This window comes from Odontesthes bonariensis, chromosome 15, assembly GCF_027942865.1.
Source record: "Odontesthes bonariensis isolate fOdoBon6 chromosome 15, fOdoBon6.hap1, whole genome shotgun sequence".
Taxonomy (NCBI): Eukaryota; Metazoa; Chordata; class Actinopteri; order Atheriniformes; family Atherinopsidae; genus Odontesthes; species Odontesthes bonariensis.
In genome coordinates this window covers 16,530,406-16,549,689 of record NC_134520.1, presented here as the reverse complement: position 1 = coordinate 16,549,689, position 19,284 = coordinate 16,530,406, and the positions used below count along the sequence as shown (strand labels likewise).

Below are 19,284 nucleotides of genomic sequence, written 5' to 3'. Positions count from 1 at the left end.
CAAGGGTCAGAAACGGGGTCGTATTGTGATTAGTACGACAGAGAGGCTTTCTGTTAAGTTATTTCAAACAGCAGTAATCATCCTTTAAATGTACCTTTTATGAATCTGAGCTTAAGGAAAGGCGGTGACTTTGTTTGAGATTGTTTCTGTGTAAGATTAATCTGTTAGGGACGTTCCTAATAGCGTGATTAAAGCTGTTAAGTTCTTAAAAGGCGAACGCAAATGAAACAATCTGAGAAATTCCTTTGTACATTGTACATGTACCTGATCTCTTAACGTGTCATTTCATTTGATGCTTTGAGTATATTCCTGTTAGAAAGAAAAAAGTGCAAAAATGTGTCCTAAACTGTGAGGCTTCCTGCCATAGTTGCAAGTTTAATTCCAAGCTGTCGTTACACTTCATGAGCAGTCAATTAAAATACATCCAGTATGAAAACATTCTTTAAGCATCCATTCAAATTGCTACAGATCTACTACGTACAGTTCTGAAAGTCATTCTCTTTTTCTCTTTGCTTTTAAAGTCATGGGGCTGGAGGCCCAGCTCACCCTTTAAGGTACTCTCCATATAGAAACATGTGCAGGCCATGGTGACATGAATGACAATGAGCTATGAAGATGCTGCAACAGTGCAGAAGTTGCACCCTGATCTGATCCGATGGTCCATCGTAGGTTTCATGCATAGCCAGGTTATCTGTGGCTGGAGTGAGATCAGAGAGCCGCTGAGAGTCAGGCAACTGGTCTTGGTGAATGGATGAGATCCAGGCTCGGCCCTGAAATGCCTTTGCTGCTCTAAAACTGATGGTCGTACAGTGAGAGGTGCTGGAGACAGAGCTGGGACGTGTGAGTTCTAGGTGATGTTCTCCAGGATGTAAAAGATGAGCTCCATCACAATGGGCTCGTCACCCCTCTTCCGCCCCCTGCTGTGGATGACGGGAATGAGCACGCTATCGAGAGCATTGAGGTACAGGGCTGGGAGGGGCTGTCCGTTGCTCCCCGCCACAAACCCCACCTGAAATGATAAAACAGGCCACGGATTACTTTAATGCAATCACACACAGGGGATTGTTTCATAAACTTTGCTGCTAAGAACCACGTAAGTCAGATTTCACAGACCATATTTGAAACTTTACAGAAACACTGGACAATCTCCATGTTAACAAACTTCTTACCGTGTGAGTGCTGGGCCATTTATTACATAACATAAAAACTTTGCATGCTACAGAGAAATTTAAAAAGTCAACAAAGGAAAAAAAGAAAAACTTAAGCCTTGAACGGGAGTTTTCAAGTTTTTGCACTTGCAAACATACTACATAGCAGAGGTTGAAATACTGTCAGCTTATGCTAGTAATAGCTGAAATTCAAATGTGCAAAGTAATCACCACATAGCATACATAATAATCTGGCATAAACATGCAGATACTTCGCTCTGTCTTTGAATAATCTCAACAGAATTCTGTCTTGTTTTAATTACTACTTCTTTTACTGTCCTCCTCATGGAAATTAACTATATTTCATCAATTACAGTCCATAGACCATAGGAATGAACTGTTATCTGAGACTATGAGACTTTGCCTACCCACCTTAACATCTATTTCAGATACTGTTTTCACAGAAATGACACATTTCTGTAGCATTGGGGTTTTTATATTCATCTTTTCTGACCTCTTGAGTGTCAAAAGTCACACGCAGCCCCAGTTTGGCCATCCCATCCTCTTTCAGCAGTTTCAGGTGGGGACACAGTGCCAGGCAAAACGCCCGGGCGATCCGCTCCGTTAGCCGGTCGTGCTCAGCAGAGTCGGCCGCTCCTCCTTTGGGATTCTGGCCCCTTTGCAGGAAGAACACCTGCACAAAAGGTTCGGATAAATTATAGAGGAACTGGAGGAACTGGAGGAACTTATTCACATTCACGTTATATTGATCATTTTAGCAGATAAATACTTCTGTCCAGCGGATGATCTTCCCGTTTTCTTTGTATTCTGATTTCTGGAACATCTTTGTACTGCTGATAGACTCCATGGATTTCCCATCGATGGGGCTTATGACGCTGGAGAGCACAAATGTATTTTTTAGGAGACTAGGTGTACAAACAGCTCACTACAATGGCCAGAGAACGACGTTTGTGTAACTGTTATTACTCTTTTAAAGCCTGGGTTCTTCATTGGAGGGGACTGGCAAGAATAATGATAACCTCAAACAGACTGTTTTCATGGTCATTTGTGGATTGTTGTTCTTTTCTAATCCTTATCTAGTGATAATGTGTCATTTCAATATTCAATTTACTCTCTTTTGATCGACTTTGCCCTGTTGAATTGAGCACAATAGCCACGTGAACATCAAACCGGTGTGTACACACACCCCTTATTCACAGTGCACTTCTCCTCCACCCACTGTAAACAAACAAGCTCCTGGCTCTCTGGTTGGTCAAGCCGTCCACACGTGACGGTGTAGTCTTTCATCTCCCGGAGCGACCGACGGATCTCCGCCATGGTTTCCACAGTGACCTGTACGAAAAGCCCATCTGGGGAGAGGGGACACCGATACAGGGGAAACACACAGACACCAGTGGGGAGACGGAGACACATACACATACACACACACATTCACATGCATCAACATGTACACACGCCTTGACAAACAGTTCGTTAAAATGTACACAGACACACAAAGATCAACACATTTGGAATGAGCCGGTTTTGAGTCAGGGATGCTGAACTTTTGAAAATATAAGCAACACATTTCCTGTGAGCAGGAAGGTGAAAGTAGAGATCAATTTGGCTTCCCTTCTCATCTGATATCCTACCCTCTACGATGCTGGACTTGGCCAGGTATCCTGCGGACGCTTTCAGGGCACTACTGAATATAAAAAAGCATGATCCAGTAACTGTAAGGAAAGAAAGAGATTGCAGTTTGAGTCTAGTTATAGTCAGTCAAAAGACAAACTTGTTGTGCCACCTGGTGTTATTTCACTGAAACACATTTCCCTGAACTGCATCATGCCATGTTGATTGTCTTCGGGCAGATTGAGATTTAGTTTCTTCGGGGAAAAAAAATGTAAATTCAAAATCTATTCGAAAAGGTATATACCTCAGAGTGTATATGAATAAATAACAATAAGCTAAAGCTTGTGCATGAAGGACTTTTACTGTCAAAGATGTGTGTTTTATAATCCTTCTCCCTCCCAAAAAGGTTTAAAGAAATGACTGAAAGAACATTATCGCAATGACTGTATGTAAACTTTGTGATAAGAGCATAGAACAAGTAGATCTTAGTGTGGTTACATGCACAGCTGAGTGGAGCTCCTAAGACCCTGATCACATTACATTAGATTCAGACTGATATTTTGATGCCCTCCACGGCGTTCAGGGATGTACCTTTGCGTGGCTGATTGTGGATACTAATGGCTTGGGTCTGGTACTGGCCGTCATCAGTTTGCACACAGATGAGGTGGGAGTCTGCAGTCTCATTGAAGCACGCTCCTACGGCCAGCACGTGCTCATTGGACTTATTCATAGCCCTCATTAGCTAGCATGAGACAAGTGGGCAGGAAAGAAGCAATGACAACTGAGCAGAAACATGCATACATTTGAATGTACTCTGAGGGTTAGTCTTACCTCGTTATACCCAGTAGTCGGTATCTTTATGCGGGTTTTCTGAGCCTCTAGATCCACAGTGAGTCCCGGCACCATTGGAAGGCTATATCGGTAATTCCTAAAGTCCTGAAGAAGAGGATAGTAGAAAGACAGCTGGGTCTGCTATGGGAAGTTTGGTAAAAGCTGTGACATTAAACTTCCTACTGATGCCGGGAGACATGGTTTTGTAAGAAATGAAGGGTGTTCCAAAATGCCATACTCACCACTAACAGTCTCATTATGGTGTGACCTATTTCTCCAAACAAGGGCTTCCTGAAGCGCACACTGTACAGAGGACACGGGTAAACTGGACAAACATGAATGAAATGGGTGACTGAAAGGGAAGCCTGTAGCATTGCAGCTGTCAGATTTGATGGAGACGCTTGGCTTACATCTGTACTCAGCCCCTAGTCGCAGCATAAGGCGCAGGGGAAAGGCTTTGGCCCAGGCCACCTCTGCTCTGTGGACCAGCAGGCCAAAGAGGTAGGGCTGGTTCGGCAGAGGGAGACCTTGAAGGGACTGGAGAGTGGAGCGGACGTACAGGAAGCCTGCGTGCTCCCCGCTGCCGACAAAACGACTCCCAAACAGGAACAGTGACAGGTGTTTTACCACCTTCCCTACAGGAATAAAGATCAAGAGGACAGAGGAGTGAGGATGTGGGGGGGTACTTGGACTGTGTAAAAGCATGCAAAGGTGTGCGACTCTGACCAGAGAGGGTGTCCCTGTACAGCTGGATGAAGTGACTGAAAATGTCTTTGGGGAAGCTTTTCTCTTCAGGCAGGCACTGAAGCAGCACCACCACCTCCACCTGGCCCACGGCATGCATTCCCTTTGTTGTCACACACCAGCACTTCCTGTTGACATCTATCACACAATCAAGACACAACCTCAGGGGTCGACGAGGACATTTGATTTGAAGAAGATGGATTCCAAAGTAGAGCAGAACATACATTCAGCAGGCTCGTCTTTAACTGGGCATTATTCTCTATGCAGTTTATGAGGCACAGTGAAAAGAAGCAACAACAAAAAAAAGAAACGGTACATACAGTTTACAAGCTTGACCATAGCAAGCAGGTTGGCATTGAGAACAAACACCAAGGGTTTGGGCCTGCCGCTCTCCAGCTCCTGAATGAGCAGCATCTCAGAGGGCTTCTCCTCCACAGTGTAGTCTCAGGGAAAAGAAAACAACACATTAACACAAACATTAGATTATCTTCAACAAGTGCTTGTGCTTTGAGCGGATGCAATATTGTCTTTTTAGAAACGTCTAGCGCATCTGCTGTAACAGACCCGAAAGAACCGGCTTCATAAATTCACAAGTAAATAACTTCTCAAGTGTAGCTCTAAATGAATAAATAACAATACTGTGAATACTCTGGTGTGCAGAGGAGGTTTTTTGATTTTTTTATAGGAGTCTGGTGTTTGTATTGTAATATTTCAGGTTACAATTGTTGCATACACATAGTTACATGAGAAATCTTTTAATTATGATAATATACATCTTAACAGTACCTGCAACAGGAATCATGGATGAACCAACTAAAAAGCGTTTTTTTTTGTTGTTGTTGTCAAACAACTGCTGGTCAGAAAAATGCTTCCTTCTGCAGTACTGACAAAGAAGAGGGCACAAATTCAGTTTGACTCTCACTCTCAAGTTGTAAACGTACCTCCTTTGACTCCTGTAGAGGTGAGGATGGGCGGCAGCCCGTCCAGGGGAATGAGGTTGGCAGAGCTGCTCACAAAAGCTGTGGTGCCCCAGCCGTAAGGACCACAGGCCTCCTAGAGATGCATTGAAGCAGGCGAGCAGAACCATAAAACATCCAAATCTAAATGATCTCACAAGCAGAGGACCTAAACACCGACAGGAATTAATTTCCCACTAAATCAGAGAGCTACAAATATCCCCATTCACTATATTTGCAATGCTTCATTTTGGGTGGACCGACACTAACCGTTGTCCCGTGCGGCTTCATAGATCTCCTGATCTGCGGTGAACCAACAGGACTTTCAACAGGCCCCCCCAGCGCTTGTCTCATCAGCGGCGAGAAAGTGGTGCCCCTCACTGGTGTAGTGGGAGCGGACTCCGACTGCCGCTTGGTGAGGATTTCGTCCGCAAACCACACCCTCCTTTTTCCCCGCGGGGGTGTCCCTGAGAGCAAAGAAGTGAGAGTTGTTTTTTTTATTCTTGTTTAAACACAACTCTGACTTTAAACAAGAGTGATCTGTGCTCACTTTTGATGAGGGTTGAGTGACAGGAAACACAAACCCGTCCCTCTTTGCCATCCAGATGTGTAAGTCTGAACTTCAGATTGGAACAAAGTGCACAAAAAACCTGACAACACACACATGCACATGTACCCGTCACTGAAGGACACAGACACGTTCCACACTAACTATGTCACAAACCCAACTTCACTTCCAATTTAGTTACAGAGAAAATATTCGACTTATGACATTTTCAATCGTCCTCACCTTCCCACAAGCACGGCAGTGGTGTCTCCTCTTGGTGAATGTAAACTTGGCTCCACACTTCATGCAGACCACAGCTTCAGCATCAGGGACCCACACTGGAGCTACCTCACCAAGGACAGCGCCTCGTTCCTTGGACAGAATTCCAGTAGGGCTCATTTGGGACTCATTATCAGGGTGTGCAGGAGGAGCTGCACACTCACCCACTGCACCCTCCCCACTGGCGGCGTGAGCTTTGTTGTCGTCTTTCATCTCATCTCCTCCCTTACATCCGGCCATATTAAACAGGCTTTGAAACTCCCTGGCCCCCCTACCACCCGTCTCCTCTTGTGAAAGAGCGGAGGGTGAAGCAGTGGCATCTAAGCTGCAGGACTGCTCCGGCCCACTTTCTTCCAGCTCCTTCTCCTCAATCACAGAGTCCTCTTTCGAAGGGAGAGCCTCAGGCTTCTTGTTCTCCACCTCCTCTTCCTCCTTCTCCTCCGGCCACGCAGCCTCTGCTGGGCTCAACATCAGGGCACTGGAGGACTCCCTTTCACCCCATGTGGAGATGGCGGTCACAGTGCAGCTGCCCTCCTCCAGCTGCGAGAGTGAAGCCGTTTGGGTGGGATGCTCAGATGGTTTCTGCTCACATGGGCTAAATGTGCTTCTGATTGTTGCAACTGAGGCGGCTTTCGATGGAGATTCTGGTCTGATTTGACTACCGCCCAGTCCAGGTTTTGACACATCGCCATCTTTGAGTACCAGGAGGCAGGGCCTGTTCAGCCAGTGTTGCTTGGTGTCCTGCAGAGACGGATTGTCTCCTTCATCTGTTTTAAGCACAATGAAGCCTTTTTACTATTGAGCATATGCAGACACATTTACACAGACCATGATGAATGCTTGCTTTTTAATAATGACACTTTCGGAGGAAAGCGTGTGCTAATATGCAGCCATTAAAGGTAATGTGCTGATTTATTTCCCCACCTTTACATATCCTAGGCTTTCAATCATGGATATAGGCAGCATTAGCATGTCGCTGTCCTTGAGGAGTGTGTCTGAGTTGTTCACAGAATAGACAACCAGTTCTTGTTCCTTCATGTCAAATACTGCATGAAGTGAGAGTGGACTCCAGCGGACAGCGGTGTGCAGATGTTAGGGCATCCCTGCTCAAAATTTCCATTACTATGAATTGAGTAAAAGATTGAGCTGAAATGATTGTTATCGTCAATTTTTTTAAATTAATTTATTGTTGTGTGCATTTTTAAGGAGAAAGAAAAGGAGAGACTCACAGTGGATAAGTCTGGGCAACTCAAGAGATTTGAGCTCTCAGAAAAGTTCTTGGAAATGTAAAAACACTAAAAATTCTGATGCCAAACTTTGTGTCAACAATCATCACTGAAAATGTTTCTGAAAAGATGGTGCCCACAATGTAGGAGGTGGGGGGGGGGGTTTAAGGACAAGCATTCCCAGGTGGCCAAGCCGTTTCATTAATTGGTAATGAGGTCGAGATCAGGAACTCATTTGGAAGACCAATAAAACCCAGGTTTGACTGCAAAAGACGAGCCTGATGAAATTGTGGAAACATGTCTTATGGACAGAAAAACTGAAAGAACTTTATGGCCACAATGAGATGAAAGGAACACCTCTTCATCTGCTAAGCACACAGGGATGGCTTGACCACGCTGCAGGCTTGTGTTGCAGAGAGTGGGACGATAAAGTTAAGCAAATTCTGGAAGGAAAAAAATAAAGACAACTTCAAGAGCCTCTCTGTAAGTAAGTTTAGGGATTTTGCCAAATATTTAAGTTGTGTCCTTTCCCTCTTTTTTTTGTTACTTTAAACAGACACAAATAAAATAACTATACAATATTAAAATAAAGTAATCATCTTTAAGTCCTTCTGGCAGCTGGTCGACTTTAACACCAGAAGTTATAGTTCAAACCTTTTCTAGGTTCTGTTCTGTTTTGGGTGAGATTGATGACAGTATATAACCAGCGCTTTCCCTGACAACAAAAAGGATAAACGCCATATTGTGCTTTACTGGCTGTGCACAGTACATCTGTACAGATGTTACAGAAGATCAGACCAAAACCTTTGTTGGCTCTTACAGATCCAATTCCATTCATCTTTAACATACAGGTACACACACACACACACACACGTACTGTTACTCAAATCAAAGTTATGATAACCAAAATGTGCACTGGTTACTTGTGTGTTTCAGTGTAAACAAGTAAGCCATTGGCTACTGAATTCAACTCCATTAACCATTTCTACATTACGACTCTACTTTATGATGACGCAACATTGCTGTTTTCAAAGCTCCTCTCGGGAGTTGATGAACGCATCAGCCTCTCAACCAGTGACTTATGAGCAGCTGGGATACAACTCAGAGGAGGACCAGGCTGTTGATTTTATGAGAAGATGTTTGATGGCTAGAATCAAGTGTCATGGCAGGTTGAATTATTCATTCAGTAGTTTTAACAGCGCTGCAGCTTCACTGGAAGAAGTAGGGGTGGGGGGGTTGGTATCACTCCCGCTGCGGACAACCGAGTAAAGATTTCCCGAAACCAGCCGCGGGGCCGCACCGATCCGGTTCCCGCCCCTCCCGCCGGGACAGTGACGCATTCGGCACAAGTGCAAATATCTAATCCGCTGACGGGCACCGAGGCCAACGGCGGCAATGCGACACCCACCCGGTTACATCACATCGAGCCGGATACCTCAACTGAGGCAGCGATCTCCGGACAGCGCTGGCATGTGAGGGGGAAAGTGCGCAACACGCTCACACGCGGACAAACTCGCGCGCGCGCGTTTCCAACGATGCGGTGTATACTCGCAGCCAAATGCTGTATCAGCGTTTTTCTGTGACAAACACTGTAATCATCAGCCTGCAACGCACACGCAATGAATGGAATAGTAAAGCCCACCATCCCCGCAGAAATCCACCCAGTCTCTTACCCTCAGTTATTCCTCCCAAAAGGCTTTCATTCTCGTCATCCCGGGCAGAGAAGAACTTCAGCATTTTATCCCGTTACATCTGAGTGCAGGGGAAGCAGCAGTGCCTCGCTCACAAGCGGAGAGAGGGATGATTTCTGGCCCCCCTCTTTGAGATCTCCCTCCTCCCCTGTGTCTCTGCAGCTCTTGAAGAAACTCAAGAGGTGTGCAGAAAAGTCCCTCCCCAGTTTGCTGTCCACACAGCCCGCAGGACAGTGTGCAAGCCAAGAGCTGAGCTATGCTGCCAGATTCACAGCATAAAACCAGCTGCAAGCACAATCTGTCCTCTTATAGAACACGGAGCTATGAGCCAGTCAGAATATCAGAATTAAGGAATTTTTCAAGGGAAAACTACAGAAACATTTCCGTTTTGTGGAGAAACGCTAAGATTAATCAAACCTCGTCAATGACCACCGCAACATATATATAAAAAATTTTTTATTTGCCTTTATTTTTGAGTAACAAACAAAAAAATGTCTGAAGAATTGCTGTAACGACCACCGCAATCCTGAAGATGACCGACAATGCAGCTGAGGGGCGTTGACAAGGTTTTTTTTCCCACAAGTGCACAAGCCAGTCCGAATCGGTGGGGTCAGTAGAAAAGTCTCTGGGATTGTTGAGGAAGTTCTCCGATATGTCTGGATAACTGGACTTAAAAACACAGAGGAGGGTTTCTGCTTCGTTGCAGTCCAGTTCACGGGCACACAAAGCTCCTGTGTGTCAGTTCGCCTCGTTCTTTGAGGCCTCATCGAAGTTCTCCACCAGATCTACACAACAAAGAGAGCAAAGTGTTAATAAAATAAGGAATACACGACAAGAGGAAAACAGTGGGTGCACGATACTCTTGTTGCTCCAATACAGTGAAAAAATTATACTGAACCCGCGCCATCTACATTTTAAAGGACTACAGCAGACCAAAGGCCATTCTTTTCCCCTTTATCCGACTAAACAATGGGACATTTACCTGGAACATCATCATCATCCTCTTCCTCGATATCTTCTGGTTTCGGAGGATTGCTGTCCAGAGCTGAGATGAAATCGACAAAGAAAATAAAGAAAAGTTTTAGCTTTGGCTGTTAAACGGCAGAAAACGCCAACGTCATATTTTCTTAAAAGGAATCTAACAATCAACTGGTAGTAATACAGCACAATCTATGTTGGCAAATTATGTTGCTGGTCCTAAAAGCTCATTAGCTGAAGAGCACAGGAAATTCAATTTCTGACTCAAGTGCGTTCATAGGAGGCCATTTTTTTTAGCGCACAAAGATGATCAAGAAGTCAAATTCCTGACGCTGAATGATGCCACTTTGAGATTACTGAACTACAGAGCCAAATTTCTTTACACTTGCCGGACAGCTGAAAAATGGACGAATGAAGACCCTGCTGGATTTTGGCGCAATCTGGTGCAACTTTTGTCAAAGTTGTGAAAAAAAAAGCATTGGTCTTGGTTGAAGATGAGCATTCCCTACTGAAGCGCTTTCGTTGATTTTTTTTTTGCCATTTAAACTGCTCCAAAATTCTAAATTGTTTCAACTGATTCGAGAAATGTACAACATGGACGGCACAAAACATCAAAAGACAAGCTTCACAAAGACGCTGCGGCCACAAGAAACAGAGAGAAGGTAAAAGGCAATCAGGAACAGCAACAGAGGAAAGATCTGCCTATCAGAAGTCAATCAAGCTTCTTTTTTTTTCCCCCTTCTAGATTATGCATAAGGCTCTATCTAACATGACATAATAGCAGGTCGGTTACAGGCACGCATGTTTGCACCAATTCCAAGCTGGTGCACAGGCTCCGACACCTAAAAGCAACAATTCACAGCTCAAAGAAACAGGACTGACCGATTTCACCTGGCAACCTCTCATTCTCTGTTCTGCTGTGTGCCAGCCCCTGGCATCCAAGGTCTAGTCAAAAATAACAAACTAGTCTAATTATCCCAGAAAGTTGCGCGCATCAGAAATTGTTGTCCAACACAGCCTGAAGCATATAGTGCAATGCCATCCCAAGACTGCAGTACACAGATGTGTGAGAGGATCTAACACGAAAGACAAGATCAACTCCATCTTATGTGCATAAAGACTACAGATCTATCAAGTAATGCTGTAATTGCTGCCAAACGTGCTCCTATAAAGTCTTGCAATAAGGGTCCGATTACTTTTGTAAGTGAGATACTCCAGTTTTAAATGCAATCCATTTGAATGTTTTTATTTCTATATTTTCATTAAGGGTGTAGATTTATCCGTCTGAAATTTGAACTCCTACACAATAAACTGAGAAAAACCCTCAGCAAAGAACACTTTTTTCTTTCCAGATGCAAGTAAATTCATCAACAAAACCTCCCAAACCGCAAAGTAAACATTATAAAAGCTCATCTTTCCGAGGAATGACGGAGTAATCATTCTTTGGGTTCAAACCCCCCCAACGGGAAGTGAGTGAATGTAAAAGTTAACCTAAATACAGCCATGAGCGCTTCACCCAGCAGCAGTGAAACTAGACTTCCCTTATTTTTTATTCCTCTTTTAAAAACGGGTTTCGTCAGCAACCACGAACGCAGTTCCCAACTTAGTCACGTGAACTGCGGAACGCCTGTGAGGAGGTCGGACGGCCCCGCCTGCACCCACCTTGCCGAGGGAAGTGCTCAGCCAGCTTGCGCAGGCTGCTGAGGCTGTCTGCTCCCAGCTGGCTGAGGATGCCAGGGAGCATCTCCGTGAGCTGCTTAGTCTCGGCGTGACCCGTAACGGCGAAGGTGTTGGCGGACAGGGAGGCCTGGACTTTGGGGTTGTTAAAGTGAATCACACTGCCGTCATCCTTGATCATGTTGACCTGGTGAAGAAACCCACAAGTCCCCAAGGGTCAGAGCTAACGTGCGGAGGCCAGCAGCGTGAACGCTTGGCTCATTATGAAAAGTCTCATCGGTTTACCTCCTCGATTCCAGCTATGTTGTTGACGGCTAACTTCTTCAGTGAAATCTGAAGCTTTTTGTCGTCGGCTGTTGCAGTTCTGTGCACCACCTTCCTCTTCCTGCGCGCTGAGCCCTAAACCAAAGCACACGGGAGACCGTCAGCGCGGAGATAACTGGACACTTTCACGGTTTCTGTTTTCTTTTTTTCAGTTTAAGGTTTTCCTTTAAGCTTCCTTGAGATGACTTAACAGGTAGAACTTTAAAATCACACCCGCGCAACAACAACAACAAAAAAAGACACCACTAAAGAGAAAACAAAGAATGGAAGAATCAATTCATAAACTAGCAGAAAATCAACTGACACCTACTGTGACGATCATTCAAATTTTTCAGGTTTAAATATTGCATTAAAGAAGTAGGATTTTTCAGCTTTTTAGCCACATTTTTCAGATAAATAGTCAAATATCGTTTGGCATTCAAAAGGCATCACACCTTGAGGCAGCTCTACTGATTAAAAAAAATAAAAAAAACACTTAGTTGATAATCCAATAAAAGCCATTTTTAGTCAATCAAGCATTTGGTGCCAGTTCAACACTTTCACAACCAAAACAACGCACCACTTCCTGGGTGTCAGCTTACCTTTCCTCCTATCCGCACCTGGGCTTGAAGTTTTGCCAGTTTTTCCTGATTCATGTTTCCACCTGTCAGAGAGAGAGAGAGATAGAGAGAGAGAGAAATCAGTACCAGCAACATACAAAAACAAAAAGAGTTGTGTCATACGCAGAAACAGCCGCGTGCTGCTGTTTTCCATGTCGTTCATGTGGTGCAGCAGCACGAGCTCCACTCTCCAGCAATGCCTTGTCCCCATCAAAACACATCAATAACAAGCCCCCCACAAAAAAGGGTGCCACAGAAAAAGGCAAAATTAGACATAACCGATGCGATATTATTTCAGAACAACCCCAAGACAGTGTGTGTCACTCCGCTTTGTATGTGTGTGTGTTTATCAGCTGCGGTGATGAGAAACCACACTTTACTCGTGCTCTGCTCCGACCACACAACAACACGACCCACATTACCCAGAACAAACCTGCTGAACTCTCCTCAGAGGCGTGCGGCACTGAAAGATGGATGCTGTGGGGAAGGCGTGAAGTCACATTCCATGTTGTCTTCTCTTCTTCGTCTCCAACAAGCAGGAGAAACCCGGTGTTGTGCTGCCACCTACAGGTTACTTTATACATTACAAAAATAAACGCCGGTTGCCCTGGGAGGTGAGAGCACGCCTGCTGATTTAAGTGTGAAAACCAAAAGCGCTGGTGCTTAGCAGAGTGCATTTCCTCCTCCTGGTCATGATGCTATCATCTGCTTCAATTCAGCTCTTGGCGCTCATATTTGCTCCAAATGTTACTCTTTTTTTTTACAGTAAAGTATGCCTCCTTCATTGATTTAATGAATTATTATTTCAAAATGATGTATATACGGTTTTTGCCTTTCTAAAATAAAACACAGTTGCAATTCTGTAATTGTAATTATTGTATTCTTTCTGTTTAGATTATTGCATATATTTTTTTCCATTTTTCTTCTTTATTTTTATCTCTTTCCGTGTTTGTATTCTGTTCCGTAAAACATTTTGAATGACCTTTGTGTACAAAATGTGTCACATAAACAAACCATGCAGTGCCATCAACATTAGTTGTGAACTCATTAATGTATAAATCAGTGTAATCCAGTAATTAACTACATTGTTCTCATTATTTTTACTTTATTTAGGTACAATTGATACCAACATGCCCAATGCATAATTATTTTTTTTTATCTCAAACAAGATTTTGGAAAGCAGGACTCCTACTTGCAAATGCTTATTTTCATGCTGTGGCCTTATTACTCTATATTGAGTAAAATGTCAGAGAACTCGTTCTACCACTTAAGAAAATCTCAGCGTGGACTATAAAAGTTAACAAGTTCCTTCTCTGCAAAGACAATTTTAATACAGTTGAAGAATTTATAGCGATAAATGTGTGAAAAGATTTAAAGACATCATAAACCACTCTCACATGATATTAGGTTGGAGTGAAATACCAACATTTTCTGTCTGAATATAAATTTCTGAATTTTGAAAAGCGACTTAACTGAAGCAATGATGAACTCTGTAGAAAAAAATGCTTAGCTGTGATTTCCATTCTTATTCTTTAAACCATCGGTGGATTTAAAATAAAAACTGATTAGGGCTCAATTACCTTTTGAAAGAAATCACAATCAGCATTGTAGCTTATTTAAAACTCCATGGAGTCAAAGACAGCAGAGCCATTATGGGGGAGAGTACAACTTTCTAACCAACACTTTGAATACAATCCATTAGATCTGGGTATTCCTTTTTTCTTTTGCAGTTTTGCTCTTTAATGTTTCTCAATTTTCACTCTTTACAAGACAAACACTGAATGGACTTTGTGTAAAAGATACACATATATATATATATACAGAAGCAATGATCCTTGACATCACATTTACAAAATAACGATATGCCGACAAGTAGAGCATTGAAACCTCAGAGAGATCTCTCTCAGTTGGCACTCAAATACTTTGAACCTTTGGAGCATTTTAACCAAAACATCAAGTAGTTTTCATCCTGCGGAAAAGATGTAACAGATCAGTGGATTATGATTACATGATAAAGAAGCGATATGGACAGCCCTTCCATCATAAAGGCACAATCTGGACCTTGATCATTCTATATGATCTCTGTGTTAATATAATTCAAAACTATCTGTTTCATTTACAGTCCAAACTGTAGACTGAAAACAAATGACAATAATGATAAAAAAAAAACAGTTTATATTAGGCTTCAGCTATCTTACATCATGCTGGACACTGCTGTAGATGTTTGTGTTCTGCTCAACATACATTCCATATTAGCCACCTTGACAATATTCTATTGTAATCCAGAGAAAAGTTGGTATTTTACTAATTTCAGCTGAAGTACATGATCATTATCTATGAATCCACATCAAATTAGGCTTACACTTATGAGGTCAAAACTGCAGCTAGTCCTGTGCCACAGTCATTCACACATTCACACGTTAAATATCAGTGCAACATAACATGCCACCGTGTGAACAAAGCAGAAGAAAACGGAACCTCTGAAACAGATTTTGATCATTTCACTGTGATCATTTCAGACAGATTTTGTTCAGAGCTACTGAAGAACAAAGCAGACCGTTTAATCCCACCTTACACAGTGTAACACAATACTGCCAATTCATGGTAATGACGTGGAGACACACCTCCCTTGTTTTTTTTCATGTGTTGTCAGATCACACTTTTCAGATCAGGGCTCAGGTAATGGATTTGATGGCAGTGTCTGGTGGGGGTAGTTTACCAAGGCAGCGGCAGTCAGATTTGCTGGTCTCCACTGAGCTGCCGAGCACACTGCACTGCCAGCGGTGTAGGTTATGGCGCCTTGAGCCCCAGCAGCTGTGAAACAACATAAAGATTTTCCTCAAAACAGCCTTCCTCAGCAGGATGTAGACCCAGGGGTCCAGGATCTGGTTCCATGTGGCCATGCGTACCATCGTCAGCAGACCGAAACACGTAGACTCACCTTTGGCTCTGGTAATCAAAATGAGTACTTGGATCTGTGAAGTGATGAAAACGTTTGTGTCACTCGGCTAGAAAAAATCTTTTTTTTCATTGAAGATTGTTGGCTAATTGTTCAATAGGTACCTTCATGGGCAAAGAGACAAAAGATACAATGAGGGAAAGGTTGAGTAACACAAAACTTTATGCAAATAATTCACGTCTTTCTCTTTTTCGTAAGTCCAAATATAACTTTAATTAAAAAGAAATGCTTTTGCAGTGAGTTCTTTTTTAAATTAAATATACAGTTGAATAAAACATTATAGGCATAGTTATAGAGAAGAGTGCTGGAGATGGATATCACGGTGAATCATTGTGATGCTTGTCTTTAGCAACTTAATCATTATTTCCTACATGTATATCAAATGAAATTAAATGATTCTGCATCAAATATCTCTCACAAACCCAATTCCAAACAAGTTGGGACTGAGTAAAATGTGAACGAAAACAGAATGCAATGATTAGCAAACCTCATAAACCGATATTTCATTCAGAATATAACATGGAAAACATGCCAAATATTGAAAGTGAGACCGTTTACTATTTCATGAAAGATAAGAACTCATCTTGAATTTGATTGCAGCTAATCTGATGGGCGTTGTCTCATTCTTGTCCGATGTAGGATTCTAGCTGCTCAACGGTCTGTGGTCTTCTTTGTCGTACTTCGTGTTTCATCATGCTCCAGAGGTTCTCAGTTGGTGAAATGTCTGGACTGCAGGTAGGCCAGTCCAGTCCCTGAACTCTTCTACTACAAAGCCATGCTGGTGTATTAGATGCAGTATGTGGTTTGGCATTGTCCTGCTGAAATATGCAAGAGAATGTGGCAGCATATCTGGATCATGTTCACATATGGCTTCTTCGTTGCATGATAGAGCTTTCACCTGCATTTGTGGATGAACTGTGTTCACAGAGAGGGATTCCTGGAAGTGTCCCTGAGCACATGAAGGGATTTCCGTGACAGAATATTCAAAGCTGTGGAACATTTTTTTTCTGAAATTGCCCCACAATTGATAGATAAAGACTTTTTACAGTTTGCTCATGTGTATTTCTGACAGACTCTGCCTCTCTAAGGTGCTGACCTGTTATTAATCAACTAGCTGCAACATGCCACTCCAGTACCACTTACTTTTGTTGCGTCTTTCCCACCTTTTTTTTTGATGTGATGCTGCCATCAAATTTAAGATGAGTTCATATTTTTCATGAAATGGCAAAATGTCTCTTTTAAAATTTTTGACACATTTTTTATGTTCTATCACGAATAAAACATTGTTCCCAGAGCATTGGGCCAATTCATATCTTGAAATTGCCCTGATGGAGTGGTCTGTTGCCCGTGTGCACGGAGCCAGCCACAAGACTTTGCAGGGCTGGGAAGCAGCATACAAGCTAATTAAAGAAAGGGTGCAGCACCACTGACCTTGATTTCTTATTTATTTATCTATTTTTTATTTATTTTTTCTCTTGTTTGTTTTATTTTGTGGGAGAGATCCTGGGTGGGAGGTTCATACTGAGTCGCCAGGGGTATGGAGGGTTGTTATGTTGTTGTTCCTCTAAAATATGTTGGTGATTTCTTGTTAAGGAATAAAACAATGCATTTGATGAGAACATACATATATCTGTAAATTTCTCAATAAAAAAAAGAGGTGCCATTGTGACAACATCATTGATGAAGGGACTAACCTTCACATGTCAGTGGCTTTTAATGTTGTGTCTGACTTGTACCTTTCCTCAGTCACTTTCCTTTCAACATAACAGACTATGAAACCAGATTTTTCTGTTCTTTCAAAAACCCACATTATGGTCCTTTCATAATCCATCACAGACAACTACATTTGGTTTAAATATCTGAAAAGTAATACTAAGTGGGAATGTAGATGTAAAATAAGAAGAAGAATTACAAAAAAATTTGATTAACAGGTACATGAACCATGACTTATCAAGATTTTCATCCCATTCTCGAGGCCTTGGATTGGAGGGTTATGGCTAATCCAGAGCTTTGGAAAGCAGTGTCACTGTGCACCTTTTAATTCCTAAAATGAAATGTAAAAATTGACTGAGAAGAAGTTCTTACCAGCAATGGGCCCCAACACACGCAGGACACCAACATGATAGCCAGGAGCTGGCAGATCATCTCTATGTGGTAGGAGGTGCCTCTGCAGCTTTGCTTGCGGCGCAGTCTGCCCTGCAGCAAAGCACAACTTGCAAGTGCATTGCATACAATGGAGAGCAGCAGCGCCAGTAGCCCCATCACAGAGAAAAGCAGAGGCAGCATCACATCCAACCAGTCTTTGGGCTCCTCCATATGGAAGAAGCACCAGCTCCTCGAGCTCTGAACCTCGTAGGGCCTCTGCAGCAGCACAGGCATCAAAGCCACCAGGGCAGCAACTAGCCAGGTGAGCACCAGCAGCCTTTTACTGTGATGGGAAGCCAGCGCTGTGGAGTGGAAAATGGGCCTGGTGACTCCAATACAGCGCTCCACGGCCATGGCACTTCCCAGGAATAAGGGGCTCAGGCCATAGAACACCATACATGCCCCAAAGACGCTGCAGACAATGCCGTGGGGATCAAAAGTCTCCCACTTCTTTTGGGAGCGGTAGACGTAAAGCACCAAGGAGCCATTCATTAGGTGACCCAGCAGGTCTGTGATCACCAAGCTGCTGGCAAACAGCAGGAAGGTCGGATTGGACTTGATGCGGATGCGGTTGTAGGATTTGACCAGAATAAAGAGAGCGACACTGTTGGAGAGGATGCCTGCAGTCATGGAGATGACAGACGCTGTGACAGACAGTTCTTTGTGACAGCAGGTGTTGTTGGTGGTTCTGATCTCTGGTCTGCAGCCTGTATCTGAGCTCCCATTGGCTGACATGACTGGACCTAAATCTGAGGGATAAGTGGGCAACTGATATTCATTTGAACCAAAGTGCTTCATTGGAAAAACAAACTTGTGAGGTACCAAATGACTTTTTTTTTATAAATGTGCTCCGGTGTGGGAGTTACGTAATATCTCCATCATGATTTAACACAGATTTTCACCAAAATAAAGAATTACCTTTATTTTTCAGCTTCGGGTCTAGATCTCGATTAGCTCTCTTTATGATGGTGAATATCCGCGAGAATGTTCAGGAAATTGATAGCAAACAAAATAGTTGACGTTATCATTTAAAGTCCAGTAAATCATACTAAAAAATGCAATCGATTGACAAATTTGTTATGAACGCTAAACAGTCAAAATAAGGTAAAATTCCTTACCTCGGGAGTGCTCCCACCTCTGGCAAGCAGCCCCCTAACTCTGTTTTGTTTTTCTCTTTTTAGATAGTCGTCAGATGAAAGCAGCGGAGAGTCAGCTCCAAAACTGCTCTCCTCCAAATCCCCGTCCCCGTACAGCTCGCGCTCAGCAGGTGCTGAGTCTCAGTGAGCGCGCGCAGAGGAGCTGGGAAGGAAGCAGCTCCAACTCGAACGCACCTTGCTACATATTGGTCCTGTGGAGAAAAAAAAAGAAGCACGTGTTCTCCTTTTTATGTGCCAACACTCTGGCTCAAACTAGAAAATAATCCAGTTCTAATAAAGAGTTCCCAAAATACGCATGCAATATGTCCAGGTTTGGGCAAATTTGTTTAACAGGTCATTTTTTCCGTACCCCACATATGTAAATTATATGTAAATTAGGTCAGACTGGCAA

General features: G+C 43.1%; 3 protein-coding genes across 3 annotated transcripts; all 3 read right to left on the bottom strand.

Moving 5' to 3' along the window:
- Positions 1-346: 346 nt before the first annotated feature.
- zfyve9b (zinc finger, FYVE domain containing 9b) lies at positions 347-9,302 on the bottom strand. Its single transcript, XM_075485225.1, has 16 exons — positions 9,037-9,302; positions 6,102-6,904; positions 5,862-5,961; positions 5,582-5,778; positions 5,297-5,408; positions 4,676-4,798; positions 4,338-4,493; positions 4,022-4,246; positions 3,854-3,936; positions 3,612-3,716; positions 3,372-3,522; positions 2,801-2,881; positions 2,356-2,518; positions 1,939-2,044; positions 1,663-1,842; positions 347-1,009 (listed from the first exon to the last, which is right to left on the bottom strand). The coding sequence occupies exons 1-16, from the start codon at positions 9,098-9,100 to the stop codon at positions 848-850; spliced, it is 2,811 nt and encodes a 936-aa protein (XP_075341340.1). The 5' UTR covers positions 9,101-9,302; the 3' UTR covers positions 347-847.
- A 193-nt stretch (positions 9,303-9,495) lies between these two features.
- Positions 9,496-13,165, bottom strand: btf3l4 (basic transcription factor 3-like 4). The gene is made up of 6 exons (XM_075484333.1): positions 13,066-13,165; positions 12,615-12,676; positions 11,995-12,108; positions 11,695-11,896; positions 10,037-10,099; positions 9,496-9,839 (listed from the first exon to the last, which is right to left on the bottom strand). The coding sequence occupies exons 2-6, from the start codon at positions 12,666-12,668 to the stop codon at positions 9,793-9,795; spliced, it is 480 nt and encodes a 159-aa protein (XP_075340448.1). The 5' UTR covers positions 12,669-12,676; positions 13,066-13,165; the 3' UTR covers positions 9,496-9,792.
- Positions 13,166-15,249: 2,084 nt separating this feature from the next.
- Positions 15,250-18,471, bottom strand: ptgfr (prostaglandin F receptor (FP)). The gene is made up of 2 exons (XM_075484332.1): positions 17,677-18,471; positions 15,250-15,607 (listed from the first exon to the last, which is right to left on the bottom strand). Exons 1-2 carry the CDS (start codon positions 18,469-18,471, stop codon positions 15,308-15,310), a joined length of 1,095 nt encoding a protein of 364 aa, XP_075340447.1. The 3' UTR covers positions 15,250-15,307.
- Positions 18,472-19,284: the final 813 nt, after the last annotated feature.

Bases quoted from the DNA above. Each gene is read 5' to 3' on its own strand.
- zfyve9b (XM_075485225.1), bottom strand. From the start codon at position 9,100: ATGCTGAAGTTCTTCTCTGCCCGGGATGACGAGAATGAAAGCCTTTTG. The intron at 6,905-9,036 runs GTAAGAGACTGG...TGCTTAAAACAG, and splicing joins TTTGGGAGGAATAACTGAGG to ATGAAGGAGACAATCCGTCT. The intron at 3,937-4,021 runs GTAAGCCAAGCG...ATGTTTGTCCAG, and splicing joins ACTAGGGGCTGAGTACAGAT to TTTACCCGTGTCCTCTGTAC.
- btf3l4 (XM_075484333.1), bottom strand. From the start codon at position 12,668: ATGAATCAGGAAAAACTGGCAAAACTTCAAGCCCAGGTGCGGATAGGA. The intron at 11,897-11,994 runs GTAAACCGATGA...TTTCTTCACCAG, and splicing joins ACATAGCTGGAATCGAGGAG to GTCAACATGATCAAGGATGA. The intron at 9,840-10,036 runs GTAAATGTCCCA...TTTGTTGTGTAG, and splicing joins GGATGATGATGATGTTCCAG to ATCTGGTGGAGAACTTCGAT.
- ptgfr (XM_075484332.1), bottom strand. From the start codon at position 18,471: ATGTCAGCCAATGGGAGCTCAGATACAGGCTGCAGACCAGAGATCAGA. The intron at 15,608-17,676 runs GTAAGAACTTCT...ATCACTTCACAG, and splicing joins TGTGTTGGGGCCCATTGCTG to ATCCAAGTACTCATTTTGAT.